Source organism: Nicrophorus vespilloides, unplaced genomic scaffold, assembly GCF_001412225.1.
Source record: "Nicrophorus vespilloides isolate i.1.1-1 unplaced genomic scaffold, Nicve_v1.0, whole genome shotgun sequence".
NCBI classification, from domain to species: Eukaryota; Metazoa; Arthropoda; class Insecta; order Coleoptera; family Silphidae; genus Nicrophorus; species Nicrophorus vespilloides.
This window is the reverse complement of record NW_017098747.1, coordinates 1-20,986: the sequence shown is the minus strand read 5'-3', so window position 1 is coordinate 20,986 and position 20,986 is coordinate 1. Positions and strand designations below refer to the sequence as shown.

The 20,986-nt window shown below is 37.3% G+C and overlaps 4 protein-coding genes across 6 annotated transcripts; 2 read left to right on the top strand and 2 right to left on the bottom strand.

The window, feature by feature from the left end:
- Window positions 1-313: 313 nt before the first annotated feature.
- On the top strand, window positions 314-5,451 carry LOC108563116 (integrator complex subunit 5). Its single transcript, XM_017921698.1, has 11 exons — window positions 314-690; window positions 742-934; window positions 990-1,348; window positions 1,403-1,541; window positions 1,607-1,686; window positions 1,742-1,892; window positions 1,950-2,630; window positions 2,688-3,199; window positions 3,252-3,563; window positions 3,809-4,035; window positions 5,363-5,451. Exons 1-10 carry the CDS (start codon window positions 463-465, stop codon window positions 4,031-4,033), a joined length of 2,880 nt encoding a protein of 959 aa, XP_017777187.1. The 5' UTR covers window positions 314-462; the 3' UTR covers window positions 4,034-4,035; window positions 5,363-5,451.
- On the bottom strand, window positions 3,999-6,235 carry LOC108563117 (F-box/LRR-repeat protein 21). Its single transcript, XM_017921699.1, has 8 exons — window positions 6,049-6,235; window positions 5,902-5,985; window positions 5,589-5,842; window positions 5,217-5,490; window positions 4,959-5,161; window positions 4,643-4,909; window positions 4,425-4,589; window positions 3,999-4,367 (listed from the first exon to the last, which is right to left on the bottom strand). Exons 1-8 carry the CDS (start codon window positions 6,074-6,076, stop codon window positions 4,089-4,091), a joined length of 1,554 nt encoding a protein of 517 aa, XP_017777188.1. The 5' UTR covers window positions 6,077-6,235; the 3' UTR covers window positions 3,999-4,088.
- Window positions 6,236-6,660: 425 nt separating this feature from the next.
- Window positions 6,661-7,953, bottom strand: LOC108563114 (60S ribosomal protein L27). Of its 2 annotated transcripts, none has more exons than XM_017921695.1 (3): window positions 7,930-7,953; window positions 7,360-7,582; window positions 6,661-6,901 (listed from the first exon to the last, which is right to left on the bottom strand). In XM_017921695.1, exons 2-3 carry the CDS (start codon window positions 7,576-7,578, stop codon window positions 6,713-6,715), a joined length of 408 nt encoding a protein of 135 aa, XP_017777184.1. In that variant the 5' UTR covers window positions 7,579-7,582; window positions 7,930-7,953; the 3' UTR covers window positions 6,661-6,712. The 2 variants fall into 2 exon arrangements, with proteins under 2 accessions (XP_017777184.1, XP_017777183.1); XM_017921694.1 differs by lacking the exon at window positions 7,930-7,953 and adding an exon at window positions 7,847-7,915.
- Window positions 7,954-10,832: 2,879 nt separating this feature from the next.
- On the top strand, window positions 10,833-19,753 carry LOC108563118 (cationic amino acid transporter 2). Of its 2 annotated transcripts, XM_017921702.1 has the most exons (11): window positions 10,834-11,302; window positions 13,436-13,658; window positions 16,975-17,103; window positions 17,158-17,313; window positions 17,373-17,758; window positions 17,818-18,055; window positions 18,313-18,415; window positions 18,472-18,629; window positions 18,690-18,847; window positions 18,997-19,105; window positions 19,513-19,753. In XM_017921702.1, exons 2-11 carry the CDS (start codon window positions 13,436-13,438, stop codon window positions 19,689-19,691), a joined length of 1,839 nt encoding a protein of 612 aa, XP_017777191.1. In that variant the 5' UTR covers window positions 10,834-11,302; the 3' UTR covers window positions 19,692-19,753. The 2 variants fall into 2 exon arrangements, with proteins under 2 accessions (XP_017777190.1, XP_017777191.1); XM_017921701.1 differs by having other exon boundaries at window positions 10,833-11,302; window positions 16,975-17,313.
- Window positions 19,754-20,986: the final 1,233 nt, after the last annotated feature.

The window sequence follows — 20,986 nt, the reverse complement described above, 5'->3', positions numbered from 1 at the left end:
TAAGGTATTAGAAGCGTGCTTTTATAAGTAGTTAAGTAATTTAATTAGTAATTAAGCGTTTGTTAATTAACTAAGTTTTTTTTCATTTTGTTTAGTACATATGCAACTTTCATTGCACGATATAATTTTGTAAGAAATTTCTTTAAATTCTTTTAATTGTTAATTAATACTATACGTATTTGTTGATTTTGATTATTCAATTAATAATTGTGCTGTGATTAGTTTAATTAATTAATGATTTGCGTGTAATTGGAGTAATTAAGTTTTGATGTGTATGCAACCAGATGCGCGTGTTTGTGTTTATAATGTTTATTAGACTGATAGCGTCGTGTTTTTGTTTCAGTTTATCGCGATCCGTGGTGGTGGTTGGAGGCATTGGAGCGTCGGTCTGCGGAATATGCGTTGTTTGCGTTTCGAACAATTGTTGCGTGTAAGAATCGAAAGGTGATTGTTGCTATAAGAATGTCCGTGCAGAGCTCCTCGTTGAGGGCCGCAGCCCCCGCGGATCCCATGGAGGAATTGAGGTTATTCATCATGGGGGCCAACAAACAATCGAAGTGCATCTCCTTGGAGATGACCAAATCAGCACTGCTGATGCTGAAAACTTTGCCGGCTGCCCGACTGGCAATACTGGAGTACTTAAGCAATGTGCTAGACATTGCCGCTAAGAATTACATTATAAGAATTGAGGTAAGGAAATTCTAATTCGATTTTACATTTGTATTAATGCTTTTCGAACAGAAGGAGATATCCACTGGTAAAGTGGCACAACCGAATGAGTATGATGAGACTACTTTAGCTGAGGTGCACAGTGTTTTGTGTGGATTCGTTGTGGCGAACGCTGAGGCTTGGGCCCCAATCATCAGCACCTGGTCTCTGGAATTGCTCGGGAAGATTTCCAGCCAGTATGCGGGGAGGGCACACGCTTGCACTGGTAATAATCAAATAATTTATGTTACAAATTGGAAAATCTATTTATTTTCTTGCAGGTTTAAATGATGTTTTGCAGCTGTGGATGAACTGTCGAGCTACCAGGACTCTGATAGATATCACCACTCAGTGTCTTTCGTCGCTGATGCACTCCAACACTGAGGCTTGCATCAACGCGCTTCTGGACACCTCCGTGAAGCATTCACCAAACTTCGATTGGGTCGTCGCCCATGTGGGAAGCTGCTTCCCGCAGACAGTCATCGTTCGGGTGTTGTCTTGCGGTTTGAAGGATTTCTGCTTGAACAAGACGTATCAGGGCAGCAACTCCCCTAAATTGAAGTCGGTGGTTGGGATTTTGGGGCATCTCACGACGAGCCACTCCACGGCCATACAGAAAGCCCTTTTGGATATGTTCAATGTAAATATGAGACATTTAACACTTATATAATTCATTTAGATTATTCTGTTTTAGTGGGGTTTAGAGGAAACTGCGTTCCACGAAGGCGACGTGATCAGAAACCAGAGGAAAGCCACTGTTCCTTACCTGGTGCAAATCTTGACCCTCTCATCCAAACTGCTAAGCACGATTGGAGATGAAATTAGGAGAACAAGTAATAATTATAATTTTCCTTTCTATAATTCATTGCAAATTCTAATTGGATTTTATGCTTTTCAGTTCCGATTAATGTTTTTTTGAAACTGTACCAAATGACCGACGACTGGTGCAAATACATCGATTCTCCTGATGGTCTACAGGTGAGATAATTGTTTCAATACTAAATTGTGTCTTTAAATTAATCGTATGTTTAAGGATCTTCTCTCGAACTTGATTCTGTCGTGCGAGAAAGGCGGAGTGCAAATAATACAGCTGCTCTTGGATTGCGTCAACATTAAGACCAAATCTTCGAGTGTGGATGAGGTGACGGCCAACATTATAAAGACTAACGCTTGGGAGCTCTTAGGTAATAAACTAGGTGCATCGTCTTTATAAAGTAATATTTCAATTTTTCTTGTTTCAGAGTATATTTTGAGCGATATCGATTACTCGGTGAGGCGCAAGAACTACATCGACAGGAAACCGCTGAAGCTGCTGAATTCGCTGATCTTCGACGTGGAGGAGGTGTGCAAAATGCTGGTCAGTTCGGAGGATATCGAGTCGCAAACAGCGTCGCGCATCATCAACTGCATCGGTCAGCACAATCCTCCTGTTCTTATCCAAGCCCTCTCCTTCATCCTGCACAATTCCACCACGGACGAGCAGTTGGCGTTCTTCGTTCGAATCCTCGGAAGCGAGCTGGTGGACAAGACCAGTTCACCGTACTACGAGAAAGGCGGTCACTTCTCCGTAGTCCTGGAGCAGATCCTCGAGAAGCACTTCGAGCGTCTGAACGGTTTCACCTCGTTCAAATCGGAATCGCTGGAGCAGACGTGGCGCAACTTGCTGAAACTGCTGAAATGGGAGAAGTCGAACGCCATCTTCGCGCTGAAAACCAGGTGCATATCGAAGGGTATCGAGTACAACCTGCTGAACCTCACCGAGATCTTCAAGGTGTCCAGTTTGGGCTCTAAGTGTTCTCACATTTTATGCGAAATCTTGCATCTGCTCGATATACCGAAACTGGACACAATCCCGCTGCAGGTGACGCTCAAGTTGGTCTGCGGAACTGTGAATTACTTTTTCAACTGTTGCAAAGAAACTGGTATGGCGGTGAAACTTCGTTAAAGTGTTGATGATAATGTTGTATTTATTGCCTTAGATGAATTGCTTCGGATGAACGGTTTCAAGAGGACGCTGGAGATGTTCCGGAGGTTGAGCTGCCACTCGAAGGTGTGTCGTAACAAGGCATTGAGGCATCTTCTGGAGCGATCGCTCTTCGAGAAAGCCGACGCCGAGTTGTTCGGAGCGCAAATGGACGAGGATAACAACAACACGGAGGTGAACAAGCAGCTGATCATCCAGAACAAGAAAATCAGCAAGACGATACATCTCACCAAACATTCGTCTGTGTTCAATGGTGGAATTATTGGTAACGGGAAGCGGAAATCCATTTGCGTCCATCGTCCGCCCATAGATTTAGTGTCTATAAACACTAGGCATCTGATTGCTTCTCTTAAGGCCTGCTGCGGCATCCCGGTCGATACGCCGAACGACAAGATTGTCGATGTCAGTTTAGACAGTTTGACGTTGGTTTCTTTGATGCTGGTCCAGCTGATCAGTCCTGATGTTATGTACAATGGATTGCCGTGGCCCGAAGAAGAGTTTTCCAAGGTAATCGATAGTGGATTTTATTCTTATACTTTAATAAGCGTTCGATTGATAGGTGACCATTGAAAGGGATTTGCTCATCAGGAGACTGTTCAATCAGAAACCTCTGCTGTGGGATCTGCTGAACTTCGTGGCTTCGTACAGGCCGGCTCTGTGTTACTGCTCCGTCCTGTTGAGGGCCCTCACGGCTACGCTGATGCATCAATGGACGAGCATGGGGGATCAGAGCAAATCCTGCAACACGGACAGCTACAAGGCTCTGATGGACACGACCGTTCGAGTCATCGATGTCATGGCTTTGGGTCAACTGCTGCCGCCGCCCCTGTCCAGCGTTCGGGACGTGGTGCCATTCCTCAATTCCTACGAGGTGAGTTTTCCCAACATACACATTCACGTTGATTTGGTTATCTAAAAAAAAAATATTTTGGTACCAAATGAAATTTCTATACGTGTTACAAAATGTTTATTGCTTCAACAAAAACTCACTTCCTACAGTTGATGTATAATTTAAATTAAGCCGCCTTGATTTTCAAGTTATGATCAAAATTTCACTTTAGTTATATGAGTTATAATAATTAACACTTGTTTTGTTTGTGTTGTTGTATACTACAGATCGTCGCTATATTGCGTGAATGCATCTGGTGCTACATGCGCGATCACATCCCATCCCCGGCGCTCTTCGTTGGCGACTCCAACGGTCTGATGTGGAGAGACCCGACGGTGGTGCGACCGGCCGATCCATACACGAAGACCCTGAGGATCATCATGCAGAGGAACATCAAGACGGTCGGCCACCTCTACTCGCAAATGTTCATCACCCTCCCGACAAGCGATTAAACGTGAGTAAGCGCCTTTCCCTCCTCCTCCTCCTCCTCAATCAAACAAAAATTCATTACAACTCCTCGTGGAGATCCACGTGCAAACCCTTAAAGTTCTTGTCGCTCAACATGCACCATTTGTAACCGAGCACCTCCGAGATTTCCCTCTCCACCGTCTCGTACGATCTGCTGCTATCCTTTAACCATTGGTAATACTCGTCCGACCACGTCTGATTGTAATCCCAATCGCATTTCTTGATCACGCCGTTTCGTCTCACGTGCAGCTTCTTCAGTTTCCTGCACGTCGTTGCGATCAGCAGCAACGTAGCAGTTGATACCCTTTCGCTGATCACCTACAATTTATACATTTATACAAATTTCCGCTTCAATTAACTATTTATTATTATTACCAAGACTTTAAGATTGTCGCATTTTCTGCACAGAAACATAACAGGTTCATCGATCCTGCTGTGAAACGATTTCGGTCTGTATCCTCTTGGCAAACCCTTGTGCCCAAACACTTGCAGACTGTCCTTATAATTTTCAATTATTTGGATCACGTGCGATAATTCCACCTGAAATAGTTAAAATTTCTTTAATTATCATTTTTTTCTTAGTAACAATTTACTCCTATTGTTGGGGTGTCGTAGATTATGCTGTTGATGGGCGCACCCATCGGCCAAATTATAGTTTTCTCTTTGATACATTCCATCTCGAAGTGAATCGAGATACGTGGATTGCTCTTCTTGCAGCTCTTCCAAACTTTCGGCTCGACGTGCGTCTCAACGCAATCCGGTGTGTACCTGTTCTGGAGGATGTGCAGATGCTTCAATTTTGTGTAGCCGATTAGCTCGATCACGTCATCGCCTAAATTCTGAGGGCTCAATACAAGTACCTAAAAAAAAATGTATGATTGGATAGTTTTGAAGTGCGTGCGTGTTTACTTGTAAATTTAAGAAGACGCCGACGTGGAGGATCTGATGGCTCATCTTCGTCGCGTTGATCAGAACCAGCGTGTCGAGGGTTAGACAGCAGGCTTCGCACACCCCGTCCAAGAGGTGTTGAGCTTCTTTGTAATCCAGCATCAGATCGATTAGCTCCAGTCGTTTCAGTTTCGGTAAATTGGACATGAGCCTCTTCAGCGCACCTTTGTAGAATGTTGTATGGTTATAATTTTAATGTGTTGCTGTTGTTGTGTTTACCTAATAACCGTCCTCCCGTTCCGAAAAGCGTGACTCCTTCGAAATCCTCCCGACTGTCCATGTTGCATGGGAAGGTGAACCGCAACGTTCTCACCTTCGCGGCGACTCCTTTCACGTTGACCAATCTGTTGTCGTTTTGTTCGCAGTACCATGAAACCATGTTCATGAATTCGTACAGGTTGAAGAAGTTCATCATCGGTTCGAAGGTCAGCTTTCGGAAGTGCGGCCCGACCTGGGTGAGGCACATCTGCGTCCGTACGTGATCCAAGACGTACTGATGACAGCAACAGCAACGTTATATTTGTATACATATATATATATATTCTTGTAAATATCCAATATATTTCTTTTTGTTAATTAATATCCAATCACCTGCCATCCTTGATAATAGTTGAAGCGCGCTCTAGTTAGTGTGCTATCTCCAAGCACGAACTCTGACCAGACGTAGGGTAGATAGAAGCCCTCGTACCAGGAGCGGCAGACCAGACTCGCGTAGTACCGTTCCCTTATGGTTAGATACTTGAAGATCTGCTCCAAGATCGGATCTGGAAGTTCATCCCATCTCGTCTCGAAACGCGACTTCCTCCGTCCCCTTCTGTCCGGTTTCACCTCGAAGTCGATCAGAGCTGGAAGACGACGAGCGTTCTTTCATTTCCTTCAAACTTCTCTCTCTCTGCAAACTCACCTTTGTTGGACGCGTTTCGAGTCAAGTAGGTGCTGTTCCACAACGTCGGAGAGAAGTGATGGTGTTGCTCTTTGAACTTTTTACCTATACTCGCAAAGAATGTTGTAGATTTTCATCATCATCATAATTTCATTTGCTAATTATTACCGTATTCACTCTTCTCGTTTCTGGCCATTTTTTTTTTTGTCTTTACTCGTCTATGAAAGCGACCATTCGATCCGTCCGGGTCAACAAAAATCGGTTCTATTTAGATCGCGGCTATTTTTGTAACATCTTAAACTGCGGCACAACTTACACAACACACTATAATCGACACATTAGTGCACTTTGTGTAATTTTGAACTGCGCAACAAAAGATTAAACGAAAATAGGAAATAGTAGTTTCAAGATGAATCAAATTCACAAAAATGTTAAAGTTTCCTATCAATTCGAAATAGTTTTTGCATCGACTTGGAAACAGCTGTAACTAAACATTGCTGTTCCACTATTATTAAGATTGTTTAAGTCAGAAATAATTGTTAATTAATTCAGCAAAAATTTAATTTTATTAGGATTTTTTTCCAAATTCGAATAGATGGCGCTGATTCAAAATGTGAAATTTTAGCCTACTTCAGTTATTAGAAATTTTCCAAAATCTTTATGTTAAAATTGCTTTGGGGGGGGGAATTGAATTGATGGGACGTGTAAATTGAGAACACTAAAATTCATTGTCAACAGATATTTATTGTTGTTTTTCTTTTTTAAGGGAAAACAATAGTCAACATTGAAAAAAAAAATCATGTTTTTATACATTAATATAAAGAGTCATAATCTAGAACCTCAGTTTCTGGAAGAACCACTTGTTCTTTCCCATCTTGTACCTTTCCTCGAACTTGACGCGGGTCTGGAAACGGATCTTCTTGCGCTTCATCGGATCCTTGAGGTCCTTCATCGAGATCTTGCTCTCTGATGGAAGGTCGACGGTGTAACGAGTGGGCATCAAGTGATTGTAGTTCAATACCTAAAACAACACATTATTATTAGCAACATTGCTCATACAATTTAAATTGTTAATTATAGTTTCTATCAGTAATTAGTTAGGACATGAACATAACCTTAAATAGTAAATATAGCAATTTTGACCATTAACCAAAAAAAAAATATTGCTTGTTGATTTTACTGGCAGAGCCTCATGTTAAATACCAATGATTTTCTTTAAATCTCCATAGAATGTTGGAAATATTGATGAAAGAAAAGGTATTTTACAAATGAAAACAAGCAATAAGTTTTGAATGAAAACCCACATGGTTTAATGTACACAATTGATTAAAACTATGCAAAATAAAAGTTTGCAATTATGAAATGTTGAGAAGAACTTTCTTCTTTCACATTGATCAATTTATGTATGATTAAAGCAGTGAGTGGGTGAGCATTATAATGTTTGTAAACATGCAATTTTGAAAAGAGTTTTGTAATTACCTTAATGAAAGGCTTGATCTTGGAACGCTTGTGGATCCTGATTTTGCCCATACGCTTATGCACTTTCCTTGGATAGCGGTCGATTCCAGCGACCAAAGCATGTCCGTACTGTTTGTCAGATGTACCATTATCATAGTTATTCATGATGATGGCCTTCCTTCCGGCGTACCGTCCACTCAGGACGAGTACGACTTTACCACTTTTCATAATCTTACCCATCTTGCTAAAAAAGCACAAACAGAAAATATACAAATTAGTAAAATTCTTTGTTTCGCAATAATATACGTGTTTCGTCTTTAGTATATAAAAATCATCCAGATTTGAGATGTGTTTATCTAATGTTTTCAGGAGTTATCGTACACGAAAACATGTGAACATAACCTCAATCGGGGGTCGGAGACTTCGGGTTGTTTTTTCGAAGTGAAAAAAAGGGAATTTCTGGAAAATAGTTTCTGCATCCGCTAACGGACGGTACGTTTTTACTCACAGTTTACCTCGGATGGGCTATAACACTTCCCAAAGCTGGATGATCAAAGAAAATACTCACGAAAGACGACGCTAGATACGTACCTTTTTTGATGGTAAATGTAAAAGACTGGATTCGGTGGCGGCAGGGTGCGCGTCGCACAAAACACGCCATCCAACGCGCGAAATTCAAACTAAAGCGAGGTTCGCAACCAACCCACCACACGTGCTTACATAACATCCAACATTTCATTCATAACATCAACTAATTATTTGTTAGAGTTTACATGCAGATTTTTATTATCGTTTAGTTTTCATTATACATTATACACAATCGTTTATTATAATTTTAAATTAGTAACAAAAAATAATATATATATTCAATATTCTTGATAAAATAATCATAAATATAGTTTTTCTTTCCTTTTTTAACTATTTCAATTAATTGAAAGTATTTAAATAATTACAAATTAAAATACGAAAAAAATCTAACGTTTTTTGGTATAATTAGTTAAAAATATGTTTATGTGTTATGGGTTGCCTACGATTATTTTTATTAGTTAATTAGCCAAATTCTTCTCATTTAGTTAACATTAGTGATTTTTATTATTATTATTCTTTTCCATATGTGCCAAAGGGTCTATATCACAACCGAAAGACCGTCTATGAAATCCCGACTATATCGAAATCGTCACTATATTGAAATTTCGACTATATCGAAATCTTCACTATATCGAAATCCTCACTATATTGAAATCCCGACTATATCGAAATCTTCTTCACTATATCGAAATTATCACTATATTGAAATCCCGACTATATCGAAATCTTCTTCACTATATCGAAATCCTCACTATATTGAAATCCCGACTATATCGAAATCTACTTCACTATATCGAAATCCTTACTATATTGAAATCCCGACTATATTGAAATCACGACTATATCAAAATCCCGACTATATCGAAATCCTCACTATATTGAAATCCCGACTATATTGAAATCACTACTATATCCAAATCACGACTATATCAAAATCCTCACTATATTGAAATCCCGACTATATTGAAATCACTACTATATCGAAATCACGACTATATCAAAATCCCGACTATATCGAAATTCCGATTACCTTAAAAATGTTATTGTAGAAATTTATAATAATAAAAGACACTGTCGGGATTTCGATATAGTCGGGATTTTGAAATTGTCGTGATTTCGATTGTCCGTCTTTCGGTTGTCGGGTTTGCGATTGCCATTTTTTGTATAGTCCAATTATTTTGACTTACTATTAATCGGGTTGCCTATATAACAGCATTCAAACTCACGTGCACGCTAGATATAAATAGCACCTAAATACATGCAAATTTATACAAACACGCTCTAAGTCAAAGTATGCCTAAACGCAATGCATTAAGCATGTAATCTACAAATTATTTAGCAAACAATGCGCTAAGCAATATTCAACCGGTGGCAATCGCAAGCCCGACAACCGAAATCCCGACTATATCAAAATCACGACAATGTCAAAATCCCGACTGCCATAATCCCGACTATATCGAAATCACCACAATGTCAAAATCCCGACTATATTGAAATCCCGACAGTGTCTTTTATTGTTATAAATATCTACAATAACATTTTTATGGTAGTCGGGATTTCGATATTGTCGGGATTTTGACATAGTTGGGATTTCGATACAGTCAGGATTTTGATATAGTCGGGATTTCGATATAGTGAGGATTTTGATATAGTCGGGATTTTTGATATAGTGAGGATTTTGATATAGTCGGGATTTCGATATAGACCCATATTCAACATAGTCGAAATAGTGAATCACCACAGATGATAAGCAAAAGAAAACAAGAGAAATTGCGATGAGCAATCAAGAGCGCGTCGCGATTCCAATAATCGTGCAGACAATTGAAAACAAATGAACACGTGTAATCAATTATTATATCATAATTGAATCAACAACAAATTGTTTGCTTTTTCTTTTCAAAAGAAATTTCGTATTACTCAATCTGTATACATATACAATTTGCTCATGAGTAATACGATGATTTGCAGTAGTCTACTTGCATATCAAAAATTTATTTTGGAAATCGTTAAAACTAATTAACGCTGATTAAAAAGTTTAATGCTTTGATAGTTAAATTAGAGATGTATGCGTCAGTATTCAGTTAAAAATATACTATATCTCTGTCTAGACGCGTTGGGATGTTTGTTATGAGTTTCTCGTTTGTTTTTTTTTGTTCTTAATTATTTTCTCGAGATAGGAAATCTAGGCAGATCCATCTAGATTTTGGAATGCTCAAATTCAGACGTGACATAGTAAATAGAGGACTTAGACACCATCGAATGTGCGTATTTGCACAGGATTTACATGGAGGGATCAATTCTGAAATTATGTAACACTTTTTATGTGCATTTTTTGTTTCAAGTTTTCACGTTTTCTATTCATTTATTCTCTATTATTTTTGTTTGAAGCTGTAGTAAATCGATTTCATTGGATAAATGAGGTTCATTGTATTGTTAAGTTGGGAATTTTTTGTAAACACTCGGAATTTCCGCGAGAGGTAGACATAAATCGAACCTTCTTGGAATTTGCGCGTTCAAGTGTTTGGGGAAATTTACGGAGAAAGCTTGTGCATGCAAAACAAAACAAAAACAATTGGTTTACAAAGTTTTCTATTTTCGTAAATTTTGATATAATTCATTTTTTTTTTTTGCAAATTTTGTTATTATTATTGGACAATATTTGATATAATTAGTTTTCAATTCGTCACTTTATAATTTGTAAACTATTTCTACACTAAACTTAATAATTGAGGAACAAGAGAAATTTAAAACAAAAGTATTTGAAGCTCACTCAATTTAATTAGGAAACTAAATGTACAAATTGAAGTTGAAGTTGGCAACAGTTTTGTTGACACTTTGCTTTTTTTTCTTTATTCTTTTTTTTTAATATCAAAGAAGAGTAGGAAAATTGTTTTTGGTTTAAAAGTGGTGGGAGCTTCGTCAACGTTTCATTAATCACTGAAGGCCAATGACAATTGTCTACCTTCTTTTTTCACCTCTCCACCACTACGACAATCTTTGTTAATGATGATGATGATGATGACAATATTGGTATTGGTGATCATTGGTGTTGTAAACTAGTTAGTTAGTAGTTACCCACAGTAGAACACCTGTCTCGTGTCCGCGTCTCTCCGCCTGCACACCGCAATTTGTTTATAACATTTTCCGCGAGTGGTTCGTTCGCGCGTGAACATCGTGTCCTCTACTATTCTCTTACCGATTTTCCAACAACAACGAAGAAAGAACAAATTAATTATCGCAAAAAAGTCGTGTTCGTGCTGCACATAAATATGTTCATCTAACTGCGATTCTTTTCCGCGCATCTTAAAGAAACTCGAGGACCGCAGAAACATAACGTAAGCAGGGAAAAATCGCTCACCAATCAAATTGGTTCAAGGTAAAATACACCACAAATAACACTAGTTTCGCGTTTAACTGTTAAAACCGATCGCAGTTTCTCTCTCCCAAATATAAAAGTCGTTCAAAATCGATTAGCGTTGGTTTTCAACCAAAATTCTATCCAAAAAATTCAATTAAATTAACATATTTAACATTATTTCCAACAGACTTCTCCATTGCAAATTGCTAAAAAATATAGTTTTGATGATGATGATGATAATTGATTTAATGTTGTAATGTTTGCACGCTGCACACGTACGTATGAGGAGGATCCCCGAGATTCACCAAATTAATGACATCCTGCTGCTCTCCTCCTGTCGCTCTCGGTTACATAAACAAATCACAAAGGTTGTCATAGTGATCGAAGCAAATTGAAGCAAAAACAGCACACTGCAATTCAACTTGCAAAATTAGAAAACGAATTCAAAATTATTAACAAATTTGGATTCATTCTATGTGTTATAGTTTTCGAGTAAATCAACGAAATGTAAAAACACTGCTTTTTCGAGCATTTTTAAAATTTGAACACGAATTACAGCCAAACTGATTTCCTACTGGATTTGAATCTTCCAGTTATTGTTTCCTACTGGATTTGAATCTTTCAGTTATTGTTTCCTACTGGATTTGAATGTTTCCTACTGGATTTGAATCTTCCAGAATTGAATGTTTCCTACTGGATTTGAATGTTTGCTACTGGATTTGAAAACACTGCTTTTTCGAGCATTTTCTTAAATTTGAACAAATTAAGCTTTCCAATTTACTGTTTTTTTTTTTAATTTTCATGATAAATTTTTGCATATCTCCACATTTCGAAAAAATAACAAAATAACTGCATTTTAATGTTCGACAAATTTAAAATCCTAGCTTTCCAATTTTCTGTTTTTTTTTTTAATTTTCATGATAAATTTTTGCATATCTCCACATTTCATAAAATAACAATAACAAATACGTTTGACAAATTTAAAATTCTATTTTTTCTTTGTACGGTAGATTTTCAAATTGTTATGTAAAACTTATGAAATAATTGTCGTATTTCATTCAACGAAATAAGCGAGAGGTGCATTTTTTTTTGTTTTTAAACACCAGGTTAATTATGTTTTTTTTTAAATATTCCGCAGAACGATAACGATTTGCGCAAACAACGAAAGCGACAACGGGGGAATTTTTAGCAATGTGAAAAATAGGTCTGCTGTTGCAATTTCGTGCACGTACAGTTCTTTCGAAGTTCTTAATTAACGTTCAATTTATTGTCGTGTTTCCGTAATTAAGTTTTGTTTCTCAATTTTAATAACTTTTAACAATTTGTCGTAAAACAACGTACTTTTTCTTATGATTACGATTTTCTAATCATTCTCAAAAAAGCAGAAAAATTTTTTGGAATTTTTATCGATTGACATCACAACTTCGAAATTACGTACAAACGTTTCGCACATTTTTTATTGTACATTAATATTTTTTCATTATTTTTCTCGACTTCGTTAATCCACCAGCAATTAATGCACATTATATTGCACGCATATAACAATAAAAAAAATGTTGACTTAATCTGAAATGAAAATACCTTGAGTAGGTTGAAACAAAAATCATATAAAAACAAAACAAAATGGGATTAGTAAGTCACGGACGTTGTTGCCTATAGCAACAATTTTTGGTGACAATTGCAAGTGTATAAATGTGATCTAAGATTTGTTTGTTTCTAATTGCTTTATGTAATTATTTGTTTTTGCCATTTCGATTAGATTGGAATTATTTCTGAAGGTTTTTCTTCTTTCTCATATCCGCGACATTCTTGATCCGAGTTTCATAACTTATTTGTTTTTTTTTTTTGCTTCTGATTGACATAAAACAATTGCAAAGAAAACAATCGTCGATTACGTCTTCAGTGGTAATCGCTTGCGTTTACTCATCATTACAAATTGTTTATTCGTGTACGTGATTTATGTATTGCATTTGGTGATGTCTCTAATTTTCGTCGCTTTTATTTTCATTGCATCGCGTCCTGAATCGTAATTACAGAATACACCTGTAATGTGTAACCTTCACCTCCATTCCATTCCATCTGTTCCACAAAAATTGTGTTCGTTTTCAAATTAATTTGACAAGTTATTAATGTTTTTAAATTGATTTTCAGATGGCCGCACGTCTCTGCAGAGCGTTGGCGCGAAAAAAGACGCTCGACGATGAGGACAGTCAGTTGGCACGAGTTTTGAATCTGATGGATCTGACGGCGCTGGGCGTCGGATCTACACTTGGTCTCGGTGTGTACGTTTTGGCCGGATCCGTCGCCCGAAACGAGGCTGGACCGGCAGTCTGCTTGTCCTTCCTCGTCGCAGCCATAGCTTCAGCATTTGCAGGTAACCATGACAATTTATCTTTTATGGCCCATCCAGATTAGCGGCGTCTGGACCAAATTGTTACGAAAGATTTGCAAATATTTGCTACGCTTAATTCGTTGCCAAACATCAACATCGTTTGTTTGTTTGTTATGTAACCCATTGTGCGTGCGATAAGCATTCAAATTTAGATAATCTTACTAATCAACGCGATGATCAAGCATATTTCCGTACCTTAATCCCACGGATATTGTAACTGGTAAATTTCCATTTATCTTCAGATCAAGTTGCTATTTTACTTCACAGATCAATATTAAAAATCAAGTTGATAATTACGTAATAAGATTTACATTCTGCACTATAACGTAATTTATGTGAATTTGGTTGTCTATGTAATAAGTGTTACAAGTTTTCAGTTGGTATTGTTTGGTGACGAATTGAATTGGATCACCAATCAATATTTTTTAAATCGTGCGTTTCTTTCTTTGCACGATTGTTATGTTGTTGCTGCACTTTGCAATTGTTGCCTTTGAAATGATGTGCCGGAACTGTATTGAATTAAATTGTTGTTCCATTAGAAGGATGATGATGAAATCGTTCGCAAAATAAAATCACGTAACGTTATGATGATGATAATTATGATGTTGTTTTTTCTCGGCATTCATCTGCGGAGAAAGAGAACCGATCTCACCAATAACAATAAATCACCATGGTGATGGTCGTCGGTAGCCTTATTTGAAACAACTCTCTTTAGGTCATGGATGCATCGATGCGCGTTACCATGGTAATACAAACTATAAGTTACGAAAGAACGAACGAACAAACGGTGCGTGCATGTCTCTCGCGTCTCGTCTATATCAATTACGACAAGTTCAATGTTTCGGCTCGTGTGAGGTCAGTTTCGGCGATTATCTTCGATTACGAAACGCAATCACGAAATGTGAACGATTCATTTTTTCGACCTTATTTACGAAGGTGAACCTCCTCGTCACGCGGAGAAAAGAATATCGAGATATTGTTGTATTCCTTCCTCGATAGATATTTCAAATAGTTTTTTTTTCAGTTCGTTTGCAAGAAAAGCACTGAAATCGAAACACGTTCATTTTGCGAAATGAGACCACCACCGCACCGCGATTGCAAGTGTGAGTGTAATTAAGACGAGTATTTGCAAATCATTAACGACGTTTCCACATCAAGTTGAATGGACGCGGGACTCGCATTTTTTTTCTTCTTCTGTCAGTTCATTGTCCACATTTCAAAACGTTTCCATTTTAGAAATTATCAATAAATATATCGAATATCTATTTTCTACTCAAGACAAAAAGTGAATACACATCTTGAAACTAAAAGATTTGGAAATTTAATTATATAATATTATTATTGTGCCATTGTTTGTTTTTTTCTTTCTCAAAAGTAAATCTAAAATTAATTACATCTTCAAACGATAATTTTTGTTTGCCTCAAAGTTGTTATTGTTGTTTTTTTCCTCTCCAAATATCATAGCTATTATTTTTTTTACTTTGTAATAATATTCGATATAGGAAGACAACAATTATATAGTCACTTAGTATACATGTTTTTTGTTTCGAGCAGAAAATCAAATTATCTCTGGTTTCTTTGAGGCAACTTCTATTTTTGTTTTGTAATTATGTTTATCTGGTGTCTTGGATTTTTTGATTTTCCGAACAAAACGCGGCAACAAACATAGAAAACAAAAGTAATTGCAGTTGATTATGCAAGAACGATTAACACATAATTTGTTGATAGCAACGGAAGGTAAACAAAAATATGAATTAATTACCTATCGTGTCCCGGGATTAAGAAATCCTTGGACACTGTGGATTATCTCGTAGTTATGTCATTGCGGAGTCTTAGAGGGGTTTATGAATATTAGAAGTCAACTATACAATAGTTGCTTTCAGGTATTATTAACTAAGAGTTACATTCTCCTCTTTAGTTAGTATTTATGAAGTAAGTGCTCTTCCTTGGACTCTCCCAAGTAAGACCATGTTCTAAGACTTCCTCTCTTTTCGATCCCCTGATTAAGACTAAATTATATAATACAAAAATGTATCCATTTGAAAAAGGGGCTGCAAGGAAATCAGTTTTGAGCTTGTGGAATATACAACCCTTTCTTTATCTAATTTTTATGATCTTACCCAAATATTTAGGGGCTGAAGACGGCTGTTAAGTGGTGATACAATAGACGCAACTATACGATTTCAAGTGTAAACGTCCTTCAGAATATTCCTCAAGTTATTCTAAATAATCACAAGTATCCGTTTGTATATTTGATGGATACGTTAAATATGATTTGTAATAATTAAAAGGAAAGTCATGGCCCTAACAAATATACATATTAGTTATACAATAGATGACAATAAATTGGTCGGCCACGACATACCGTTAAGTTAAATAGATGTGAAATGACGAGAAAACTAACGATGCTACAAATTTAGCTTTTATATAGTATCTTTATTAGTGCCCGAGAGATATTATCAAAATATTGAAGATCTATGTAACCTTTACTAATATTTCAAGTGTAATTTAATTACTAGATGCACTAATTATAATCAAGGAATACCTGTTACTTATTATTATACTTATTAACGGCAACAACAATAACAACAGCAATTTAATTAACTTATGCTTATGAATCGTCGTCTTATCTGCAAACAGGTCGTTTACATTATTACTTCACTCTCTCTCGCTATGTTGATATATTGACCGTGACACTCATATCGCACATTCTATGTGCGCTTATATACTTATAATATTATTTATGTGTGCAACACTCCAATAATCGAACGGAAAACTACCAAAAACTCGAGATTCGCTCATAACACACACTTCAAACCAGTTTTTTTTTGTGCAGTACAGTTAATTAAGATTTAACGATAATTATTAACCCACGCGTTTTCTCGCTCAATTCATCGCATAAAATTACGTATTAGATCATCACGATTCCAATATTTACTTATCAATCTAAACATTCCTTCGTAAACATAACATCTGTAACGCTAAAAGATGACAACAATTCCCCGCTGCTAATGAGTATTTCCATAGCAACGACGCTATGGCTTACGTTTAAAGTTCTAGGTAATTCGCATTTATTGATTGTATATCGCGATTAGTATTGTGTGCATTCCTTTATTGCGTACAATATAATACCCCCCCAACAGCAGTCTTAATCCTGCTAAAATATGTAATCTATCGAAAAGATTATATCATTGTTTTGATACTGTTTATGGTTTATTACATAAACAATATGCTATTGATCTTGAAATAGGTATATGATTAATGGAATAACACGTCATTGACTCTCCCTTTGTTTTAGGCTTGTGCTATGCAGAGTTCGCATCCAGAGTTCCGAAGGCGGGAAGCGCCTACGTTTATAGTTACGTGAGTGTTGGAGAGTTTTCCGCCTTCATCATCGGATGGAATCTGATCCTGGAATACGTCATAGGTATGAGATTCGAAGAACAACTTCGATTTTTATTTACATTTCTGCACGTTTTAGGTACGGCCAGTGTCGCTCGAGGTCTGAGCAACTACATCGACGCCCTTACCAACAACACCATGAAAAAGACCCTGACGGAGCTGATGCCCATCAACGCAGACTTTATGTCGCCCTATCCAGACTTCCTCTCTTTCTTCGTCGTCATGCTGCTAACAGGTATTTCTGCAAGTCTATCCCCCAGCCTTGACTGATTCCGAACTTGATTATTACCCCAGTATTGCTCGCCGTCGGCGTCAAAGAGTCAACAAACCTGAACAACATCTTCACCGTCTTCAATCTGGTCACGGTGAGCGTGGTCTTCGTGGCCGGCGTCATCAAGGCGGACACGGCCAATTGGAAGATCGCCAAGGAGGATATTCCGGAAGGAGTCAAAGGAGGCGAGGGGGGTTTTCTTCCATTCGGCGTTGCCGGGGTGATGGCCGGAGCTGCAAAGTGTTTCTACGGTTTCGTCGGCTTCGATTGCGTGGCGACGACCGGCGAAGAGGCCAAGAAACCACAGAAGAACATTCCTTTGGCCATCATCTTCTCGCTGATCATCATCTTCTTGGCCTACTTTGGCGTCTCCACTGTACTCACAATGATGTGGCCCTACTACGATCAGGTACGCAATTATCGACGTAACATATTCATCATCATCAAGTTCTTGTGATTGTGTTTCAGGACGCGAACGCACCGTTTCCGTACGTCTTCGAAAAGGTCGGATGGCCTGTGATCAAGTGGATCGTCACTATCGGAGCGATCTTCGCCCTCTGCACCAGCATGTTGGGAGCCATGTTCCCGCTTCCCAGGGTCATCTACGCCATGTCCAATGATGGATTACTCTTTAAGTTTCTGGCCTCAGTTCATCCCAAAACTCAGACACCCATCAAAGCCACCATCATCTCAGGAATATTCTCTGGTATACATATTATAATTGATTACTTTTAGTTACTATAGTTACAGTTTCATAGATTGCAACAGCAATAGAAAAATATGTTCATTTTTGTTTCTATAGTTCAGAAATAAAATGTAATCAATTAAGATTCCTAACAAAGAAATAATTGATTAGATCTCATCTATTAGTTTACGTCAGTTGGAAAACAATAATGATATTAAAAAGCAAAAATCTGTAGATCTATCATTATTTTTCATTGATAATTCTAATACATATTTCAGGTATTATGGCGGCAATCTTTGATCTTCAACAATTGGTGGACATGATGTCCATTGGTACTCTGCTAGCTTACACCATTGTGGCCATCTGCGTGCTAATCTTAAGGTAATAAACCAAAAAAACGCAATACCATATACAAAAATACCATATTTTCACAATAGGTATGACGATAATAAAAACTACGAGGATGCTGTGAAAACACAGCAAAAGCCAGAGTTGTCACTATTCGATTTCTTCCGGCGACTCTTCAACCTGAACATGACCAAAGAGCCCAGCAGATTCTCTTCGGGCGTCACCAATTGGAGCGTCAGCACTTTCTGTACATTTCTCATTTCTTTATAATTATCGACCATTGTTAATCAACGTCGCTTTCCTCAAGGCATTCTCGCTGCTGCCATCTGCGCCAACATCATCTACTCGGATGGCTTCCAGAACTACTACAGCCTCATCAGCTTCGTCGTCCTGGTCATCGTCACCCTCATCACCATCTTCATCATCTACAGGCAACCCGTCCACGACATTAAACTAGCCTTTAAGGTAAGCTTCACACTTTCAACCGATAATCAGCGATAATCGGGAGCCATTTGATTAACACCGATTCAGTGAGCAAACATAGATTAAGACTGTAATCTAATAATTTGCGTAACAAAAACGTATGTTTTTTTTTTCGTTTTGTTATATTTTAGGTACCGTGCGTTCCTCTTCTGCCATGCCTCAGCATCCTGATCAATCTCTACCTCATGATGGAACTGGACTTGCACACGTGGATTAGATTCGTCGTCTGGCTTGTCATAGGTGATTGTCTTCTCCTCCTCTCCTATCGTCATTGTTCCTAAGAAATCATATTATTTTGTTTCTTTAAATTGTCGTATCCTAGGTAACAATTTTAGAAAGCATTTTGTTTCAATTTCTATCGGCACACTTCGTTGAGAGATTAGAGCTATCGATATATAAATCGAATCAAATCCATGTTACCAATATTAAATTACATAAGGTGGTATCGATAGTTTTCAGATTAGAAAATCTCAATTACAACACAATAACAATTACCACTTACACCGATTTAAGTATTATTTATCATTGATACGAGTGCATAATATCCAATCAATACCTGATAATTTTTAGTTTGTCCACTTAATTTTTTCCTAAATACTAGAAATCGAGTACACATATATAGTATATTTTTTTCAATTTTGTCGCAGGTTTTTTAATCTACTTCTTCTACGGTATAAGAAATAGCACCGAGGGTGAGAATAGAGCAAACTTGATTGGCGCGAAGAGACCTAGCTTGGCTGCAACCATCTCTGTAAAGTCCGAGAAGAAGCTGGAATTGGAGACCGATACCAAAGGTCGGCCCAACGAGCAAGTCACCAAGTTCTAATTATATCTTAATTGTGATCTTAATTTAATATATGTATGATATGTAAAATAAACCTATGAACTTCTTCTCTTCTACTTTTCCTAGGATCACAATAATGTCCTAGGTTTAATAGATTTCGGAAGAAATTGACAAAAAAAAAATCGGACAGAACGACGACGACTTAAACCTTTTCTGAATCGCTCGTCGTTCGCACATTGACGTCTACGATTACTAGATTAGGACATTTTTAAGTGTGTTGTTATTATAATGTGATCGATACACGACCGGCGCTCGCACACTCACATAAAGTGTAATTAAGATAAGGTCTCTTTATCTTTGAAATCGCGTAACAATCGTTCCCAGTCTTGTCCCGACGATCGTTTCAATCGTCTCTTCACATCTTCAAAACCCAAATAAAAGATACAATGGATTAAAAACAACTGAAAAATCATATAAAAAAATAAGTATACCAGAGCTACACAAATTTTAAACATTACTAAAGTCATGTAAGTATTCTATATATATATATATATGATCACTAAAATTATTAACACTACTTAAGTCATAAAATGTATACTTTACATAAAGTAGGTGTTGTTGAAACATGACACCTGATTACAAATACTTTTTTCATTGTGATAACTTCGAGTATTTGTCGCATTGAAAAGATAGATAAGCAGTCTATATTTTCTTCGTATCAAGTCAACAATGTATTGCGATTCGTTGATGCTTCACATCGCAAGTCCGGCTCTGGACGAGATTCTTTGATGGATCAATTAATGATCATTGATTTAACAGGTCTCGAGAGTTCGTTCTCAATTTAGTCTCGAAATCGATATACTCACGCACGCACGCACTCTACTTCAAGCAACAAACTTAAGTCACACTTAGATTTTTAAGCAACAAAAAACAAATATAAATAAAACGATGCAGGGCAATCTTCTTAGCAACGGTAAGCCAACAGAGATTATCACACACTTTAATCTAATCTATCGTCACTTTGTTTTTGCAAATAAATAAAGAGAAAACAAAAAAACAGCAACGTTAAGTTGATTTTCAGTTTACTGAACTTCTCACGTAATAAAAAGCTGTAAATTTAGAACAGTGTCATTAATCATAGTCTAATTCAGGGTTTTCCAAACTGTGAGGCGCGCCGAAAAGCAGTGTTTTTACATTTCATTGATATTCTCGAAAACTATAATACTTAGAATGAATGCATAAGAGCAATGTGTTTTAGTGTTTTTCTCAAAAACTATAATAGGTAGAAAAGATCCAAAATATGCATATAAAAGTTCGATATTTGGGGAATACAATGT